The following is a 21786-nucleotide window of genomic DNA, read 5'->3' as shown; positions in this document are numbered from 1 at the left end:
ACATAACATATCACTCACTTTCTTAGACAGTCAGTCAGATATCACACGATAAAGATACACTACCGGGGGCCTGTGAAAGGTCTTGACTGTTGTCACACAAAGGCCTTTGACAGGCCTGGGTAAACTGGGTTAAAAGTATACATCTTGAAACCATTTAGCAAAGTACAAATGCCAAGATATGCAAGAGTTTGCCCAAAATTCCTTTTTAATGTCTAGCACCTGGGTCTTTTATTGCAAATCCTGCTCTAATGCTCTGATTACGAATGGTTAATCTTCATTACTCATAGCCCAACTCTTCCTTGTCAGAGTACTTATTGAAAGTGACCTGCCTTTCAATAGGACCCTTACCCACATTTTCATAGACATAGCCCCTCACAGCGCAGGAGGTAGGGGGAGAGGGAATTGTGAAAATAAATTGTGACAGGGTTCTGTTAGAAGTCAGGCAGACCACCTTCAAGAAGTACTGTGATGAAGAAGGACATGGACGTAATGATATTTTTACATTATATATACACTGAGTACTCTCACAAGAGCAGACATGAATTGAGTGCAGGCCTTTGTAGGGACACGGGTCTCTGTGTGCCCCTTGAAGGTCGTTCAAGGCTTATTCAGATTTCTCTGGTCTCATGGTCTAAAATATGTTGACTTTATCCCTCAACCTTAGGTATTCTAACAAACTCTGTATCTCTTATCACTCAGGTTAACTAAGTGCCATTAAAGCATTCAAATGCAACCAATGGCACGTGTGATGTCCAGATATTAACTGTTTAAATTATATTCTTGTATGGAGTTAACACCAGGCTATTAACTGGCCAGAATTTTTATTTCTCACAAAAAAACAAACACACAGGCAACTTTCAGTTTGCCACAAAGACTCACTGCCCTTGCCAAGGCCCAGCTGAGGATGTGTGGGCATCCACATCAACATAATGGTCGGGTACCACCCTTGAGTGGAAAACAGTCAGAGGCATCTGTCAGGTGCATACATTACAAGGGAGACAAAGAAATAAAGCAGAGGGTTAATTGACAAAGATTATGTTGAGATGCCCACACAGCAGGGAGCTGAAACACGAAATATCCACTTAACAGCTATAAATCCTTCTATGTCAGCAAGGGCCTGCTGTGGGGGAACCGGTGTGAAAAGACAATGAGGTGAGTACATAGCACTGACCAAGCCCTTGCTGACTGACCCACGAGCAATGAGATGTGTGAGTCCCATGCCTCATGCTTTGCATACATTTTACTGTCATGGTGACTGTTCTGACATGAAATGAGCAGGCTCAGAAGGAATGCACAATTTGATTGATGAATTGGTCATGTTTTAGTTGTCAAAATACGCTGTTTTTAAGCAAAGCCGCCAGCATCCTATATTCAGGCTATGGACATTATATGACGCCTAGCTCAGCCCCCTCAATCGCACCCCCACCACTGGCAATTCACCTTCCTCCACCCAGGAAGGGAGGGTGGTGGTGTCCCCCAGTACATTTTGTCAATTTCCAGAAAGATGCAATATTAGCCTTTCTCGAGAGGCAAGCAAGGTTTAGAGTAATGATAATGGTGTGTTATTTATATAGCACCTTAATCCAAAGCGCTTTACAGAGCACATATTTACATACAATATCGCCCAACCGAAATATGTACTCATTTATCGACCTCAGAAGGATGAAAGGCTGAGTTGGCCTTGCCGGGATTCGAACCTGCGACCTGCAGATCACGCTCAGATCTCATCAGCGAGCGCTCAACCCGCTAAGCTATCTTACCAAAAAGGATCGAAAGGGGTGAGGTTGGGGGCGAGGGTGTCGTTTCGCTCAGACCCAATCAAAGATTTATTCAGCTCAGAGTGCAACATTCTTCCATAATGGGCACAAGTTTACTCACGCCTGATTAAAGACGTGTCCAGATTTGAATTAGTCATATCTCTCGGCTCAAATATATATTCGGAGAAGAACACAGGCTAGGTCTGCATAGGCAGGTGTTCACTGTTCATCCATACCCAAAAATGCTATGCTATTGCCTGAAATCGGGCCGGTTTCCTCTCGGACCAGTGCAAAACTGAACAGATGACTGAATGGTTTTCAATGAGGCATAATCTCTGGTGTTGCTTTGGGCAACCCTCCAGACCATCCTTTTTCAGACTGCCATGCCATTACAGAAAGTGAAAGGTCATGTTAAAATCAGGCGTGATCCCTCCACAAAAGGGGCAGTACAGCCCTAACTGCACGGTCACACACATTGAATAGATTGGGCCAAACCAGAACTGTTCGACACAATCCCTAGTAGGGCCCCTGCCTTTAGAGGTGTAGTTTGCCTTGCGCCCTTAAAAGAAATAGGGACACAAGCTGAGGCTTTTATATTTAAAGATCTGAAATACAAGGTGTGACCAGCTTTTTATGCAATCAGTTTTTTTGTACTTTTGAGAATGTTGCTTTGCCGTACTTTTGAGAATGTTGCTTTGTCGGACTGGCATAAAGATGTATGCTGCCCCAAGAAAAATGCCATTTTGCTACCCACCTTACTTTAAGGCCAGAAGTCAAGTTTTTAGGGCCAACTTGGTGCCTTCCGCTGCTTGCAATTGCCTGAGTGTAATATTGGGCCTGTCGCTTTGTGCATACATCATAAAACTCTGACAGACCTCTACACACTTACAACTAATTTATATCATTTTGGGTCTGGCGTGTACCAGGGTGAAGACCGATGCACAAGAGCGTCATGCCTGCGCCGACCCTGGTGGGGGGGCGGCGGCGGACTCTGGAGCGTGAGCATGGGGGAAGCCGGTAGGTATTCCTGCACGTGAGACGCGCTAGAGAGCATCGCACAGTGGGAAAAGGGAAAGAACCCTAACATATCACTGGCTCGGCAACCAACCCCACAGTACGAGCTCAGCTCTTTCAGTGCTGGTATGATGCGTTGCTTGGGCGAGTGTGTATGTAAGCCTGTCAGCCTGTCTCTTCTACGCCGCTATTTTCCAGACTCCCTTACCACGACCACACCAATTGTGTCTGCGAGGCTCCGGAGCAATGTATATACATGTGGCACGTTCTAATGAAGTAAACACATACATGATGTCTCCCTCTCATCTGAAACAAGCGGTGGCTACGAAAACATGTATTATTGTCAACCAGGCTCCACTTATTTATTTATTTGTTTAGGTTTTGGCATTTGCTGCCACCCGTTCTGTCCACTTAATGTAGATTATTTATTGAAAAACGATTTACATCCCCTGTTGCATTTGGTTTCTGAAGATGAAAGCCGCATACTTGGCAGAAAACGTAGGTAGATGAAACACAACACATGATTAAACCAGCTCGAACATTCTGCTTATCAAGTGCCGTTTGCTCGTATTTTGTTGTTTCCCTCAATTTTGTTCGTAGTTAATCTCCAAGCTGGTTTAAGACTTGCAGCACATCAACAACCATGCGTAAACCATTTCAAAGGCCGGGACATTCATGTTGCCTTCCGATGCCGCACTCTAAACCTTTTCGCATTCTTCTTCAACCTCCTCCTCCCACTTATGGCTCTGTTAAAAAAATGGCCAGCAACCGTGTGGAGGATTCTGTCCGGATGTATTAAGACATCTGGTGTCCAGGGGTGGACTGGCTTATAGGGAACTCTGGAGATTTCCCGGTGGGCCTCTGCACCCTGGGCATCTTTTGTGTGGTAGTTCCAAATTGTCTCATAGGAAAAGCATTGGGCTTGCTGAAAATGTGTCATATGAGGCACCTTTGACCATTATTTCCAGGGCCTCCTTTGGTCCCCAGTAATTATTTCCAGGGTCTCTTTTAGTTCCCAGTCCACCCCTGCTGGTGTCTTAATATATTCCGGGCAGAATCCTCCACAAGGCCACGGTTGCTGGCCATTTTTACACTGACATTTGGGGCACTGAGGCAAACCCACCAAGCCGGGGGAAGCGTGGAAACCAAAAAAAAAACTCTAGAAGCTCATCTCAGGCAACACAAACACGTGGGCTTGCGGTAGGAACCATACCATGTAGTAATTTCCTTGGGACCTGTGGCCTACCCCTTCCTCCCACTCCCCTGCCTTAACCTCCTTGCAGCCCCTCTCCCTCCCATCCCACCTTGGCATGCTAGGCCCCTGCTAATGAGCGCAGACCCATTAAAAACACATTACAGCTTGTATTGGGCGCCCCCCTTTCTTTTGTGTAGTGCTTTGGTGGCACAGCGAGGCACAATTGAAACTAAGGGCCTCATTACACGGATGGCGGTAAGGGTTTACCGGTTCCGCTAGAATACCCGTACCGGTAAATCCTTACCGCCTTACTACGAGGTCCCTTTGCGGGTTGGGGGATTTAACGCCTGCTTTTTGCAGGCGTTAAAAACCAACCCGCAAAGGGACCCAGGGAGCTAATTACGGTACTGCAATTTGCGGTACCGTAATTAGCGCCTTCCCCATTCCCATTAAGCCCTATGGGGCAAAAATGGGAATGGGGAAGGGCAATGAGGGAAGGGGGAATTACCGCCCCGCCAACCTTGGAATGGGGCGGTAATTCCCCTTTCCGCCAAGGCGGTGCTGGTATTTTACCGGCATGAACCATGGCGCTAATAGCACCATGGTTCTCCGCCATCCGTGTAATGAGGCCCTAAATCCCTTAATTGCCACCTCCTCGTTGTTCCTCAGCATGAAGTAGAGACAGTGCGTGCAGGCTACAGGCTGTGCACTAGGATCGTGCTGTAATCTATTTGGCAGGTCAGAGATCACAGCTAACGTGAGAGAGATGCTTTGCACTGCCCTTGATGTGCGCAGGAAATACCTTGATATGAGATGTTGAAATCCTCGTGCTGGTTAATGGAAGAGTTCATTTGTAACCTGCTTACCTGCTGTTATTTTCGAACTTTCTAGGTGTATGTTTATTTTCAATGCCTAACGATCCATTCAAGGTGGCTGATTAATTGTGCAAGATGCATAGAAAATAAAAGTGGAAACGCAGCACTGTTTCACCTTTGTACTTGTCTTTGCCCACCTGCCCGGGGGCGCCACACTGTCAGGGACTAGCACGGCTCTTACTGTACCCAAATGGCATCGCCCACCGGAATGTCTACTTTTATTCGTGAGCAGATTCTTTGGAAAACATCTAACCCCGTCACGTGCTTTACACTAGTCTACATAGTTGAGTCTCCCCATTACACAATGAAATAGTAGGCGTGCCGCAAACTAACTGCCAGGAGCATTGCTAGTGTTCCAGTATGGGTTTCTAAGCTCCTTATGTCTTTAATGCCATGACTTTTTTCTTTTGAAAAATAAATACCTTTCACACGCCTCCTTCTCCAGGCCGCATTCATTTCAGCCAGCTGAGACTCCGCAAGCAGCGCCGTTTCGTTTAGATAGAGGGTGGACATACGACGAACAAGAGGCTGCGTTGGTTCTCAGCAAAGTGAGAATAGGCACTGTGACCAGCACTGCCCGAAGGATGGCACTGACGGCGCTGCAGGCACTGCCACTAATGCAGACATATTGACATACAACCAAGCCTTGCTTGGTGCGCAGCAGGGCAGAGCCGGAGTCACGTGACGGCCGCCCATCTCAGATTTTGATTGATGACAGAGGCGCTGGCGTGCGCCCGCGCACGCCAGCGCCTCTCATCAATCAAAATCTGAAATGGGGCCGTCACGCCCCCAGTGCTCTGGGGCCTCAGACAGAGGCCCCAGAGCACTGGGGGCGTGACGGCCCCATCTCAGATTTTGATTGATGACAGAGGCGCTGGCGTGCGCCCGCGCACGCCAGCGCCTCTCATCAATCAAAATCTGAAATGGGGCCGTCACGCCCCCAGTGCTCTGGGGCCTCAGACAGAGGCCTGAAAAGGCCGTAGTGCAGCCACAGAAGTCGGTAGGCGGTAGGACTGCTTAAAAAGCGGTATCCTACCGCCTAAATCGGTAGGGTTGGCAAGTATGCAGCTGCACAGTTCTTACAGAAACTGGAGCTCCACAAACAGGGAGAGGCCCAAATAGACGATTCCACAGAAAAGCGACTTTATCCGTAATGACTTTCTTTTAACATGGACTCGGAATTGAAGATTCCAAACTTGTAAAAATTGTATGATCAATTAAGTCAAGAAAATAAAAAAATTAAAAATACACATCAATAACACATTATTGTGTGATTCGTTTGAAGTGTGCATAAGGTGGTTACACAAATCCTTTTCAGGTACACATTACCTCCACGTCCACTCTTCCTCGTCCCAGTACTTACTTCATGAGGCCCCTGCCTCCGACACAGGACCTTCTATTTCTTTAAATTCCTATAACTCCTCCCCCACATCCACGTCACTCAGTTTAATTTTTCCTGCCTCCGGCAGGTTGGACTTTTTCTTCCCGGTGCGGGGCACTGGGGAGCACCGATTGCTGGCCCCCTGGGGGGGGGGCTGTGTGGCGGGGCCCTCGGCTCCCTCAGGTGCGGCGCTGCTCCTGGGCCACCTGCGGTGCTTGGGGTCACAGTTGAGCGGGATTGCCTCGCTCGGTTCTTTGCTGGGCTCCGGACCGCAGCATGAGCATTGTGTCGCGGGTCCTGCATGGCCCGGGGGAAGGTAAGGAGAGGGGAGGACTGGGCTTGATGTTTTTCCCCTCTCCTCCTGTTTTGGCCATCTTGATTCGACAGGCCTTTTCCTCGTGCTCTGTGTACACATCTTTATTGGAAATTATGGCAAGCACTTTGCAGTATGGGCTAGCCTTCCCTTTTGTTGTGTGGCCTCTCTGCTTCTTGTCGTGGGGTGACAGTGGCAGAGAGTCTTTGAAAGTGCGGGGGCTCTGTTCTGTCGCAGGCATGTCACATACCACCTGCTCCTCAGACACACACAGCACAGGATGCACCGGATGTTAGCTGCATTCTCTGGGGGAAGGTAAGGAGAGGTGAGGGCTGTGCTTGATATTTTTCCCCTCTCCTGCTGGTATGGCCATCTTGACTCCTTCAACATGCCGTTTCCTCGTGCTCTGTATACACATCTTTATTGGAAATTATGGCAAGCACTTGGCAGTATGGGCTAGCCTTCCCTTTTGTTGTGTGGCCTCTCTGCTTCTTGTCGTGGGGTGACAGTGGCAGAGAGTCTTTGAAAGTGCAGGGGCTCTGTTCTGTCGCAGGCATGTCACATACCACCTGCTCCTCAGACACACACAGCACAGGATGTTAGCTGCATTCTCTGGGGGAAGGTAAGGAGAGGTGAGGGCTGTGCTTGATATTTTTCCCCTCTCCTGCTGGTATGGCCATCTTGACTCCTTCAACATGCCGTTTCCTCGTGCTCTGTATACACATCTTTATTGGAAATAATGGCAAGCACTTGGCAGTATGGCCTAGCCTTCCCTTTTTGTTGTGAGGCCTCTCTGCTTCTTGTCGTGGGGTGACAGTGGCAGAGAGTCTTTGAAAGTGCTGGGGCTCTGTTCTGTCACAGGCATGTCACATACTACCCGCTCCTCAGACACATGCAGCCCAGGATGCACCAGATGTTGGCTGCATTCTTTGCGTGCAGCCTGTGAAAACGGCGCAGATTTGGATGCGTCTGCAAGCGGCCTGAAGGGTACCGGCCAGGCATAGTCTACAATTCAGGTTCGAGTCTCTGCAGTGCTGACTCGGCATTTCATCCTTCCTAGACCGATACATTGGAACGATTTAGAGCTTGGGGCTACCAGCTACTGGATACAGGGCTCAAGCCCAGTAATGTGGCGAGTTAGTGGTGTGTTTGGGTCTGTGCTAGGTATGGACGCAGACTCCTTGTCCTGTCCTCTTCCTCTGAACTGCACGAGGGAAGGTCAAAGGAGATGATTTTCTTTTCCCTTGTCCGGCATGGAATTACAGAAAATGCATCATGGAAGTAATGGCCATTCAGAAGGTTCCCAGTGTCTCTTCTTTTAGGGCCTAGGTCCTCCGGTGCTGACGTGTTGCTTTCACGCCTCCTCTCAGACTTGTGGGAAGTGATATGGCACATGGTGGCACATGTCTGTGCTTAGAGGGGTTCTCAGAGTCCCTGGTGCCGGTGGAGGGGGATGTCACTTGAGTGGGTTTTTCCAGTGTAGGAATACCCCAGGTGGGGGGTTGCCTTTGATGTCTGCTATCCGGGATGGATTGCTTTGCCCTGCTTTGTGACAGTACTCTGCCCTTTTGACGCCAGCCTGGTGGCTCCTCTGTCGGCTGGGGGGGGCCTGGTCTGCTGGACTTCTGGGCTGTCCTGTATCATCCTTTTGATAAGTCGGATCTTTTTGTGGGCTGACAAGCATGCTGTTATATTGTGGCGCAGGCATGCTTCAACGTCCTGTGATTTTCCTCTGGTGCAAGTGCAGTGACTGGCGGTTTTCCCTGGCTCCTCGTCTCTATCTTCTCTGAGGTGTATGTGACCGGTGGGGTTCGGCTTCCTGGGTAATGGGCTCCTTCCGGAGGGGGGTATCGGTTGCAGTTCCTGTCTCCTCCTGTCCAGGTTTGCATGGTTAGGACTTTGGTACCCAGCTCACGGTCCAAGTAGTTGGCCATGGGATCCGTTCTCTAGGAAGGATTTTTGTGGGTTACCGTCTTGCCCGTTCCTCTCCCTGTTCAGGGTCAAGTTTTCTACTTGCGGGTGTTCCTGGTCCCTATGCCTTCTATGATGTGTCAACTGCTTATGGGTCTCAAGACCCTGCACTGCTTGTCCGGACGTCTGGGGAGAGTGTACTCTGGATGTTGCGCAGGGGGGGCGCTTGCTGGCTGGTCTGGGCTGGGTTCTCAGAAGGCAGTGTGTCTCGGCTCGCCTGTTGCTGAAGTTATGGGGCACGTGACGTCTTGCGTTTTTTCGGTTCCTTGAGCCCGTCTTTTTGTCCCCTGGTGTCTTATACTCCCTCCCACTGGTTTCCGACGTCTCGGCTTTCGTAGTTGTGTTTTCGGTGTCCCCAGCGCTGCGAGTCTCCCTGCTTTGGTGGCGGGGGGTTTCAGGTCTACAGGCTGAGGTGTGCATAGTCCATCCTCCTGTGGCCTCTCTTTCTACCGATGCCAGCAGAAAGGGTCTACATTGGGGGTCCTCTCAGCTCAAGGGTTGTGAGATCTGGGGAGAGCCAGCGATCATCCAATTGGCAAGAGTTGTGCCATTGTCCAAGCTCTGGTGTACTACAAGGAGTTGCTGGACGGTCGGCGGTTTTGATCCGATCGGACAATACGACGGCCTTGGCATATGTCAACTGCAAAAGGGGTTCCGGCTGTTCCTTGAATGCTCTGGCAGCGCTGATAGGCACCTGGGAGAAATCTCATCTGGTGTCTCTGGTGTCCTCACGTATCAGAAGGGTGGACAATGTTCAAGCGGATCTTCTCAGATGCCGGTTTTCACTCCTCGGCGGAACTGGTCCTGTTGGCCCAGGTCTTTGCAGTGACCTGTGTCAGATTAGGGTCCCCGGTTCTAGACCTGTTTGCATACCCGGCCTCAGCAGAAGTTCGCCTCTTCTGCTCTCGGTTTGAGGCCGGGGGGATTGGGGGATGGACGCCCTCTCTGTACAGTGGCCTTGGGGTTTTCCTTTATGCCTTTCCGCCTATTCCCCTTCTGTCCCGGGTGGTTTGGCGCATCAGAGTGTCCAGGGTGACTGTTGTTGTTAGCTCAGTTCTGGTCACGCCGGAGTTGGCTCCCCTCTCTGTTGGAGCTTCGGTCCTAGGACCCTTGGCTGATTCCGAGGTGGCCGTGTCCCCTTCAAGGGGATCTGCGGTTGGCATGCCACTGGATGCAATGGGCAGTGTGGCTATTGCTCAGTCTAGGTTGATATCTCAGGGGTTCTCAGATCCTGTAGTTGAGTACATAATGGATGCCCTTACACCCTCCACTCTGAAGGTGTTCTGATAAAGGGCTTCCCCCTTGGGATCTCCCTCTTGTATTACGGTTCCTTCAAGGGCCTCCTTTTGAGCCCTTTTCCGAGATTGATATCAAACATCTTACACTGAAATCTGCTTTTCTTATTGCCTTCGCTTCTCTGCCCATAGGCTTGGGGAGATTGGGGCTCTCTTATGTCACCCTCCTTTCCTGAGGGTGCTGCCAGACTCGGTGCTGCTGAGGTGTGGTCCAAAGTTCCTCCCTTAAGTTGTATCTCGGTGTTCATACCTCTCAGGATCTGGTTCTCCCTGACTTCTTTCATGATCCGAGAATGCATGAGGAAGTGGTTTGGCTTAACATTATGTCCGGCGGGACGTGTTGGAGTATTTGGCTAGGTTTGCTTTTTCCCACCAATCTGATAGTCTTCTGATTGCTTGTGGTCCGGCTGGGGCTGGGCAAAACGCATCTGTGGTTTCCATTATCCGATGGTTCCGGGTTGTGATCCCAGTGCCTATATGGCTTTTGGCCTGCCTGTGCCTGCGCACGATCAGGGGCGGTCCGCCAGGGGTTTGGCGGCTTCCTGGGCCGATGCAAGGAGGGTTTTTCTCTGCAAGAGATTTGTATGGCTGCCGCCTTGGCTGGTCTAGGGATTTCCATCAACCGCTATGGGTTGAGTTTCTCCCACTCGGGGGGTTGGTTCCTTCATGGTTGGAGTTTTATCTGTGGGGATGTGAATTAAGAGTTATTGTGGGTGTGTTTGCTGCACTGTTTTTAGCTCTGTTTCTCATTGGGACCTTTTCCCCGTTGCTGCTTTGGTATACCTCATGAAGTAAGTACTGGGACGAGGAAGAGTGGACGTGGAGGTAATGCTCTGATTACTTACCGGTAATCTTCATTACTCCTAGTCCTACTCTTCCTCATCACAGTACTGACGACCCTCCTCACCCTGCCTGCGGGGAAGGTCCCATGCTCTGGCTTGATAATATGAAACTGAGTGACGTGGATGTGGGGGAGGAGTTATAGGAATTTAAAGAAATAGAAGAAGGTCCTGTGTCGGAGGCAGGGGCCTCATGAAGTAAATACTGTGACGAGGAAGAGTAAGACTAGGAGTAATGAAGATTACCGGTAAGTAATCAGAGCATTATGTTTGCCGCCATCCACATTGTTCACCTTTTACACAGTCTGTTCTTGACTTGGTTACTCCTCACCAATAGTCTTGACAGTGCTATAACTATTTTAGAGTTTGTTTGTGGGAGACATTAAACATACGCACAGACGCGTGAAGGGGTTGTTTGAGCACACCCCAAATCCACCCTACTCTGCATGGTGCAAACCTGTCTTCAAGTTTCCCTCATCTAGAGAGACATTTAAACGGTCTCCACTTTCTGCACAGTTGGTTCACGGTGCAGGCTCATTGGAGCGTCATGCACCCGAACTTTCAGAAACATGACAGCTCTCTAGTTTATGACTTTGCCTGTGTGTCCTTCATTGGTTACCCTGTGTTACTCTTCCCTCTATATTCCCACTCAATGGTCGAAGTGTACAAAAAGAAGTAGTGCGACTATGTGTCCTGCTGGTCTTCCCCGCTGCCCACAGACCCCAGCCATGCGCCCCCTCCCACACAATACAAACCCCCAAATAAACACACCTGCTAATTATAGGAATGTGCAGTGCACTGAAGTGCAAGCTTTAACTTCTTCCTACACTTTTATTTTAAAACGAAACAATTCCGGAACGGTTTCTTTTTAAAATAAAAGTATAGGAACAGTTGAGCTTAAAAATAAAAAGTATGGGAGCAGCGCTCCCGACAACTCCCGCCCACTTCGACCTCTGTTCCCACTCCTTTTCCGTTACCTGAATACAGGCTGGAAACCACTGGCGAGGGGAGACTATGTTCGTGATTTGGTGCAGTGTAAAACATTTGTAACACAACACACCACCAAAGCATCAAAGACCCATCTGTGAATAGAGTTATCTTTTAATGGTATAGGTCTACAGTAGAATTACTCAAATTAACAAGTGCCAAACAATTTCAAACAAAACGCACCTTATGACACTCCTCGATAGACTGCTTTTTTCAGAATTTGGAATTTAACGCTAGATGGTGCTATTGTATCACTTTTACAAAAAGACCATTAGCCCTAATGAGCGCAAAGCCTCATTCACCAACGTTAAGAGGGGTGAAAAACAATCCATCATTCTTAAAAGAAAACGAACGAAAAAAAAACCTCCCATAGCTAAATTATGCCAATGACGCAGGTTCTTGTTTGGAGCTGCAGCTACATGCAGAGCGCATAACACAACGAAGGCTCAGGGCGCATACATACCTCTGACCAAAACTCCGCGTAAATGTCGTTGGCTGTCAGTTTGGTCACTGGCCACAGCTTCGTGACGGAGCACAGATCACAGGCTGTCATGAGGAGGCCGATCAAGCGATCCCTATACGAAAAAGGCATAGTTTGTAATCGACAGTGGACACATTTTGTGAAAAGCAAACGCATGCCAAGTCCATTCTCAACACAGGTGTAACATGCACTGTGCGCCTCACGGTAAATGGATTGGGATAGAGGCCACAGTGCACACAGCATCAGAGGGATGTTATGGCTACTGGAAACGTGACAGAATCAAGTCCTTAATACAGCCTTATAGACGGAGGAAGGGGTCGTTATCGCGGGATAATGACCCGCTACCAAGGTATGGCCCGAGATGCAGCTTCATGCAATACACTGGGAAAGGGTCAGTCTCCCAAGCGAGAGCCCCACCTGCCGAGGTCTATAAGGCGTTTGTTACATGTAGCAATAGCAACACATATGTGTTACAGTGGAGGTGTTCAAGTAACACATGTTGGTTTAATAATGAGTAAAGGACACAAAGCAGTACAATCTGTTTTTATATTTGAAGTATCATCGTCGTTCAGGTAAGTTGCTCTGGAGGCAAGTATGAGGCAGGAGGCATGAAGTAACCCCAACTTGCACCCCACACCCCCTCTTCCTCTAACAAGACCCATCACCTCTGCTGACTGTAGTGGTCGCCGTTTGCCTAATAGGATCATTCTGTCACAGAAGCTGAATATTAGTCTTGGCTTCACGTTTGGAGGTTGCCTTCTGAACCCAACACCAATGAGTATTCATAAACCCGTGACAGAATGGTCACCTTTTACGACAACGCTTGGAAGAGTGAGCAATATAAAATGTAGTATTAAAAAAGAAAAATGAAAGTAATTAAGCATTAGGTACAATTGAATAGGGGTTGCAGGGTTTCTCGTTTAATCAAAAGTGCCATCACAACAGGGCAACTGAGCTTCAGGGAGCATTTCAAGATGCAACAGTGTCGGGCATGTGCCATTCCCCGACAGAAAAGGGCAACCCTTAGAAGCATGTCTATCGTGGGGAGATGCCCATCTTTCATGCATTCCTTTCACATGATTCTTCGTTATGAGAATGCCTGCCCAGGCAGTACTTTCAACATGTCGGCAGCAAACAACTTCAAACAAAGGAGTACACCCAGGGTGTCATCGGACTTTACATTTCTTTGTACCTCAGTATCAAATCACGAAGGTTGAGACTGGGTCCATCCAAATGGAAGAGCGGATCAGCCCTTGCCAGGAGGCGATGGGGACAGCAGATTGACATGTCCAGAGGTTCGGGATACCACCTCCCCCGGGCACAGTCTGGAGCTCTCAACAGCATGGTGAACCCACAATTTTGCAGTCTCCCAAGAATCAGTGGGGTGTGATGGGGATCAGAGGGAAACTAGAGGTGACATTTCCACTCGTTAATCAACTGCCCCCAAGATCTCCCCATGGGCAAATCCTCCTAGAGCAGAAGTCACACTTGTGGTTGACACTGGATTTAAATTTTTTTTTAAAAAACCCCATCTGAGGGGTTCCCAACAAGGAAAGATTTCCTACAGAACTTCCTGCCGCACCTCACACTCATGGGAGACAGGACACAGCCGGCTCAAGGATTCTGCCCGGTCAGTTAGACAGTAGTCATTCGCCAGAGCCCAATCCACAGGCACATTGCCCCCCCCTGCACAGATAACAATACCCCCATACCAATTGCCGCCCCTTGCATCCTAATTGGATTGTGTATTTCACTCAAACACATGCGCATTGCGCGCGTGAATCTCGGGCAAGTACCGAGTTAAAGGCATAGTCTAGTAAAAATTTTTATTGTCCCTATGGGTCGGCCATGTTTTTTTAAGGCTAAGTGGCTCGATTTTAGAAAACTTTCCTATGGACCTTACCCGAGTTTTCGTCCATTAAACGCACGCGAAAACAAACACCTGGGAGCCGCCATTTTCTGATAATCCTATCTTTTCCCCGATCACCCTGGCTGACCTGCCTTTGCGGCACTAAATCAATTCCCCCGCCCCTGAGCCTGTCATCAGCAGACTCGTACCGCCCATTTCCCAACGCCAAAGCACGTCTTGTGTCAACATTCGCTGCGCTTCAGCTAATGACGTTTCGCCATGGAAATGGCAGGACGCCTCTTTCCTCAATAAGTATAAACAGACCGTTTCATAACACACAGCAGCAGATTTTCGATTCCATTCCTCTCTCTGTGTTACTTTGAGTATTCTGTGACTCGTTTCTGTGCTCTGGTCAGCTACCTTCGCCGCTTGTAGCCCGTGTGAACACCTGTACCATCTCGGTAAATTATTTTACTCTGTTTACCACACAATGGCTACAATAATGCCCTACATGTACGAGCCTGAGTATACCGAGAAGGAACTACTGGAAAGGGAAGCATGCGAAAACGATGGGGATTCGGACGGCAGTTGGGAGGACGATTCAACAGATGAAGAGCCTGGGCCTAGTCGCATGGACGGCGTCTCCACCTGGTGCACATGCAATCGGTGCGAGCTAATGCCAACCGAGGACGAGAACTGCTGCTGCCGAGAAAACTCGGGATGCCTGGCCTACATTTCGGAAGGTGAGCCACGATCGCAATGCATCACCGAGCTGCCAGACCTTCAGGGCAGCCTGCCTCACACGGGCCGTGTTGAGAATCATGATGGTGCTTATGCACGAACTTCGAGCAACTGTTTGTCCTCGTAATCCGAGTAACGAGTAAGTATACTCTGCATGTCATGCCACTCCTATTTCATGTTCTTCTACTATATCCAAAATTACATCTAAATATCATTGTAACGCATGTAAGTCATTCAATAGTGTGCATTGTCTAGATAGCATTTGTCCGTGTAAAATGCCATTAGTTACAAGAATTGTCATTGACAACAAACGTTTATTAAACTTATCTGGGTCATTTAAAAACAGTTTGTTTCATTCCTTTTCACAGGTGGTACAGGCTGGTGGCGTATCATTCCTTTACATGGTGGCTTCACGGGAGGCTTGGACACCGCGTTTGAAGAGTGATACCCGCCTGTGCCGTTCGTGCCATTAGAGACACGTTCCCGAGTGACAGCGGTCAGTACAGGGGATTTTCTCTCGCTGTGCTGCAACCTGACCTGTATAACCTTTAAAGTCTTCTATTTTTGTGTCATGAAAATAAGATACAAAATAAAACACCACATTTATTTTAACAACGTTTGTCTCGATTTTTTAAATGAATCACATATATCTATACTATCAATTACCATTGGATTTTACAGGCCTTAGGGTCTTGGCCACTATAATACACCGGTTGAAGTGTGGGTCTGTGCTCACAAGAATCTCCGGTATGTGGCATTTGTTATTGATAAGCAAAGATATACTATCATTGATATAAAGGCGATATACTGTATATTGATATAAAGGCGGTTCGCGCCGATGGATGCTCGCTGGGATGGGGGGGGCTGTCAGGGGCGCGAAAGGCCAAGGTGCCAAACTACATGTACACTTCAAAAGGTGTCCCACACCAAGGGGCCATCGGTCACATGGCCTCCTCAGACCCCGTGTCTCCAGCCAGGCCTCCCCTTGAAGTAGGCCGCCCCCCTGCAATCCACATAAGTGTGTCTCCATTCAGCAGTCTTCCTGTGCCTTATCTGCACGCCCCAGGCCCATCCATCCCACCCCCCTGTATCAAAGGCGGTTCGCGCCGGTGGATGCTCGCTGGCATGGGGGGCTGTCCGGGGCGCGAAAGGCCAAGGTGCCAAACTACATGTACACTTCAAAAGGTGTCCCACGCCAAGGGGCCATCGGTCACATGGCCTACTCAGACCCCGTGTCTCCAGGCAGGCCTCCCCCGAGGCAGGCCGCCCCCCTAATACCACGACATACATACGTCATTCATTCACAAACACACCCCAGTTTCTAATACTTTAAAAACCACTCGATATGTCTCATGAGAACATCTTTGTGCTTTGCAACTCAACTCTTGAACGTGCTACCTGGGAACCACTGAGATCTATGCTAATCTGCTTGTCGTCGTGCTATCCGTGAACTCTGTGACCGACCGCTTCGAGCATACCCATCAGTGCGCTACCTGTGGCCATCCACCTATTCTCCCGCAACATACTGCTCTGCTTGCTGAACCCAACTGTTTGTTGGTCAAGGTAAGGCCATGTATCCTGGTTATATTTCGCAGATTTTTAAATTTCTATCTATTTTCCAGTAGAGTACAAAATAGTGCAATGTTCATTGGTCTCATTGGTATTGACTTCAGTTTTCATTGCTATGCTATCAATAGATCTATTTATTTTAATCTGTGACTATTGTGATTGAATTGCATCCTTCGGGGGTCCAGTCTATAATGTAAGCATGTTTCCTTCTCGTGCAAGACAAAACATCCAAGGGACGAGTCACATGTTCAGATTTCAGACACATGAATTATACATTTCTACAATTTATGCAAATACTAAGCAGCACATAATGAACTGGAATAGTTCCTGCGACCAAAACAAACCTTGCATTGATCATTGTATGATTCATTTACTTTTGTATCAAATCTTTACTCTTGAAGATTGTATAATAATGTCGATATTTACTTTTCAGATTTATCAACAATGCCTGCCTGTTCGATTAGCGGTTGCCCTTCGAAGACCCATGCGAAATCTGAAGGAACTACAATGCATGTATTCCCGAAAACTGTTGATCGAATAAGAGAATGGGTCAGACATTGCGGATATCCACTGGATGAGCTGGAAAGTAGAGTCCAAGTCTTAGAGGACAAGAGGGGTGATCGATACCGCATCTGCAGCCGGCACTTTTCCTTGGACATGTACACAACTTCTTGGGTAACAAAGAAGAATTAATGGCGAACGACACGCAAATTGTGCGAAAACGCTATTCCCACTCTATTCGTCCACATTCCGCCACCGGTGAGTCAAGTGTCCCGATGTAGCTTTAGGCCTTGCGGTAGTGTGTAGCCGAATGGATTAATAGATATTGTAGGTGTTCTATCCCTTGTAATAATTTCGATATTGATATGAGTGTATAGTTTTTTGAATAATGACATTTATCAATATATTCTTTTTCGATTTCATAACCCACAAACGCAATGTATATATATATGGGGACAGGGAACTGTGCTGTATTGAGCATTTTTCAAGTATTCTGTCGCCTTACATGGCTATTTTTAATATTGGCATTTTACCATCAATCATTAATTGACCTTTACAACTTCTTGACTATCCCTTGAATCTGAAGCAAGAACATTCTACATCCTTGACGTGGTCGCAGTTATCAACCACTTCTAGCGCGTATCAGGTAATCTTACTAGGCTAATCCGCTACATACTTGTTTTATGCACGTCAAGTAATAGTTTTATTCTATCGTGTAATTATTTTACCGAATGTTTGGTTACTGCTTTCCAATTGATATACACCTTAGTTATCGTCCACTGGTGTTCGTTTTCATTTATAATTAGTGTTATCCATACTAATGCAAGTACTGTCTTTCAGGGAGATGCTGAAGCGTCCGCCACATCTACAACGTTTCTAGACGTTTCTATTTCACAATTGTAAACCTCACTAATGCAAGTACTATGTTTCAGGTAGTTGATGGAGCGTCAACCCCCGCACTTGATGTAGAGCCTGACATTCAAGTATACGAATCGGCGCAACAGCTTTCGGAAGTGCGCACTACATTTGCAACATCCATAGATATTCTTCAGCAGCACGAGGTATGGATACTGACAGCTCCAGCATGCGTGATCATATAACGTGATTCCATTTGCTATACTTTCTTCCCTATTAACGCAGGTGCTGTGTTTCAGGGAGACAACGAAGCTTCCACCACAATCACAACATCTCATTTAGATGATGCAGATGTAAAGGAATCGTTGAAATAAGTCGATGAAATGTGATCATATTTGGATTTTCCTTGATTCTTTTGGACAATGCATCTTTCGCGGTTATCTCTTTATATGTACCTGTGCCGTCGACCCCAAGTGTGTGTTATGTTTCCAATATTGAAAACCATACTAATCCAAGTACTGTGTTTCAGGGAGATGACGGAGCTTCCACCACAATCACAATATCTCATTGAGATGATGCAGATGTAAAGGAATCGTTGAAATAAGTCGATGAAATGTGATCATATTTTGATTTTCCTTGATTCTTTTGGACAATGCATCTTTCGCGGTTATCTCTTTATATGTACCTGTGCCGTCGACCCCAAGTGTGTGTTGTGTTTCCAATATTGAAAAGCATACTAATGCAAGTACTGTGTTTCAGGGAGATGCGGATGCCTCCTCTCCAATACAACCATTCATGGCAGTCCATGCAGAGCCAGAGGTATGGATACTAACAGTTCCATCGAAATAGATCATCACTGGTCGAATACTTGTCGTTTGATTGTTGAACAAAATGTTTAAATCGTATTTGGCTATTGAGATGTACCTGTGTGTTTGTCCTCACGTGTTTTATGCTAACAATATTTTGATACATAGTAATGAAAGTACTATGTTTCAGGGAGACGATGGAGCCTCATTCCTTGCTGTCTATGCGGATACAGAAAATATAGTCCTTGCAGCGCAAGAGGAAGGGAGGACATGCGGAAACGAATCGGAGCTACAGCGTCGAGTCAAAAAAGTTGCAAAGAAAAAAAAACAAAAAAAGGTTAGTTACAAACAGTTAATAACTTTAAACATTTTTTTGTGGTGGGGACTATTTTATGTTTTTTTCCAGTCAATTCTACTACACTTCATCTTGTGTTTAAACTGAACATCCCTTTTCCAATCTCTCCTCCAGTTACCCGTGGGCGTCAGAACTATACACACACAGACAGTGAAGCGAATGAGAGATGTGGCTTGCCAGACCATGTACACTATGGAGGAACTATTAATTGAGGCGAGGCGTGTTCAGGCTCGAGATGCTCATGTCCAATGGCCAGAACATGAATTAGCTCTGTTTGGAGACTACAGCAAAGTTGCATTGGACCATAGCTACTGTGCGACCGGACCACCACAAGAAGATGTTATTGAATGTATTGAAGATAGCTCTGAAGTAGTTGCAGATCAATTTGCACAATCTACACCCGCCAAAAAATTGCCACCAAAAAACATGTCGACATTGTTGTGTTCTCCCATCAATGTTGAATTAGCAGATGTTGAAATGAGAGAGAATGAACCAGCCGCAGCATCCATAGACGCAACAATACTTGATATCAGCGATATTACTTTCCAATGTGTTGACATCTCCACAACGTCAAAGGCCGAAACAACGTTGACGCAGGATGACAGTCTAATGAAAGAGAGCAAATACATTGTATTCGACAGTTGCTTGATGGAAATTATAAGTATGCTGAAATGTGTGCATTCCGTTAGAGGGAAAGCATGTGGGAAGCCATTGATTGTGACTCGTCAAATGAAAGGCAGTAACGTCAAAATAAATGCCGCCTGTAGATTAAATCATAGGTTCTCCTGGTCTGCACAACCAATGCTGGGGAAAATGCCAGCAGGCAATTTACTGTGTGCAGCTGCATCACTTTTTAGTGGCTCCAGTTTTAGAAAGTTAGAGGCTTTCTTTCAGTTTGTGGGACTCCATTTCATTTCTAGTGCGCTGTACTACACATACCAACGTGATTATCTGTTTCCGGCCATTAGTGATGCTTGGAGAATTGAACAATTGTCTCTAGCAAGTACATTCGAAGGCAAACGATTCAGGCTAGCCGGCGATGGACAGTGCGATAGCCCTGGATTTTCTGCCAAGTACTGCACCTACCACTTTCAGGACATGGATAGTAAGAATATTGTGAGTTCGGAGGTTGTGCAGGTAACACAATGTACATCCTCAGTGGCCATGGAGAAACTAGGATTTATAAAATCAGTGGAACATCTACAATCGAGGGGGATGCACATCGACCTCATAGCCACGGATAGACACGTTTCAATTGCCAAGACAATGAGAGAGCAGTTCCCATATATTAAACATCAATTTGACGTATGGCATCTTGCTAAATCAATCAATAAGAAAATCTCGGCTGCAGGAAAAAAAAAAGGTTTTGAAAGTATTTTGCAGTGGTCACATTCTATCACCAACCATCTTTGGTGGAGCTCAAAAACTTGCGAGGGGTCAGTGGAAATACTACTTGAAAAATGGCGGTCACTGATGCACCACTGTACCAACGTTCACCGCTGGACAGCAAATGAACATTTCCACCAATGTGAACATGGCCCTTTGTCCCCAGAGGAGGCACGGAAGAAGAAGTGGTTGATTCCATCATCACCGACACACAAAGCCATTGAGAAGATTGTTTTCGACAAAACTCTATCAAGAGATTTGAGAGGACTGACAGAATTCTGTCACACAGGAGATTTGGAGGTGTTCCACAATATGTGCCTTAAGTACAGGCCAAAGCGCTTGCATTTTAGCTTTCGGGGCATGAAACATCGCCCTCTACTAGCGGTCTTGGCCCATAACAGCAATGTCGGACGTGAACAATCTAGGACTAGGGGTAAAGTAAGGATGCCTCGCTACACTAAGGTGTTTTCAAAACGAAGTAAGCAATGGGTGATCAAACCAGTCTATGATGAAATGCAGTTCGACTTTGTGAAAGGCCTTATTGTTGCTGTGTTAGAGAAGCACAGATATGGAATTTTGGACGTTTCTGTACAGAGCAGTGATCCATTGCCACCAAACATTGCGACTGTGCCATGCCCACCCGATGCACAGCTGATTGTAAAGTACAAATCGCGGTTTAAATAATTGCAATAGGATTGTATTTTTGTAAATAAATGTTATTGTACAGTGTACCAGTAAACCTAACCCCCAACTTCACCATCATGGGTGGCGAAGAAGCTGGGTGTCATCTTTGAATTCTCTATATTCACCTCACATATGTGTATGTATATATTTTTCTCATGTCTCATCTCATGTAAATGTAAATGCTGCGCACTGTTAACAGAGGGGAGGCTTGCGTATTGCAAATAATAAAACAAACAAACAAACAAACAATAAATCTCACTTTTAACTCAACTCCTGTGGTACTTTATACTTTCCCTGACCTTCCGCAAAAAATTAAATGTCTCAATTTGGGCTGCAAAGCTCGCAGACAACGGGGACAAAATTGGGGCACTTAGAACGCGCCAGCCAAGCAGGCCGTGGCATTTGGGAGAGAAGACAGTTCGCATTTGCACATTGAGGCGCACTACATAGACGGATTCTAAACTTCAAGTTCTCATAGATGCCTATACTACGTGATGTTGCAAATAAAGAATGCGAAGGACAGTGCACAGATGAGGCCCGCAAGTCGCACTGGAAGTATAAGGGTCTATTGTTTTTTGACCTTGAGACAGGGACCATGCCGAAAGAACTACATTTGAAGGGAGTGCGCAATAACGTAAGACGATAAGGCAGAAAATTCAGAAACTAGACCGAGTTTCAGTTTTAGGTCAGTATACGAAAAATCATTGTCAAGAGCACGGTCCGTTTTACAGACTGCATTACGAAGAGACACAATGGAAATTTCAAATATAATGTAAGTAAATCTTTACACGCTTTTATACCGGAATGAAGATTTAATGAATGGATGCAAGAATAAATGAATGAATGAATGAATGAAGAGCTAGGAAAAACAAGTAAAACTGTTCGTAGTGGGCACATGGGCATGCAGGTTCACTGGTCTCACCGATCTCGCT

The 21786-nt window shown here is 46.9% G+C and overlaps 1 protein-coding gene across 3 annotated transcripts in view; it reads right to left on the bottom strand.

Moving 5' to 3' along the window:
- The window catches only part of PDE10A (phosphodiesterase 10A), a 1126451-nt gene that overhangs the window by 97082 nt on the left and 1007583 nt on the right, over nucleotides 1-21786 (bottom strand). For all 3 annotated transcript variants that reach the window (XM_069607718.1, XM_069607719.1, XM_069607720.1), the window contains exon 19: nucleotides 12091-12202. In XM_069607718.1, coding sequence (XP_069463819.1) covers nucleotides 12091-12202 — 112 coding nt within the window. The remainder of the gene's footprint in view (nucleotides 1-12090; nucleotides 12203-21786) is intronic.

This window comes from Ambystoma mexicanum, chromosome 4q (genome assembly GCF_040938575.1).
Source record: "Ambystoma mexicanum isolate Mex_15411 chromosome 4q, UKY_AmexF1_1, whole genome shotgun sequence".
In the NCBI taxonomy this organism is placed as follows: Eukaryota; Metazoa; Chordata; class Amphibia; order Caudata; family Ambystomatidae; genus Ambystoma; species Ambystoma mexicanum.
This window is presented reverse-complemented; position numbering and strand designations above follow the sequence as displayed.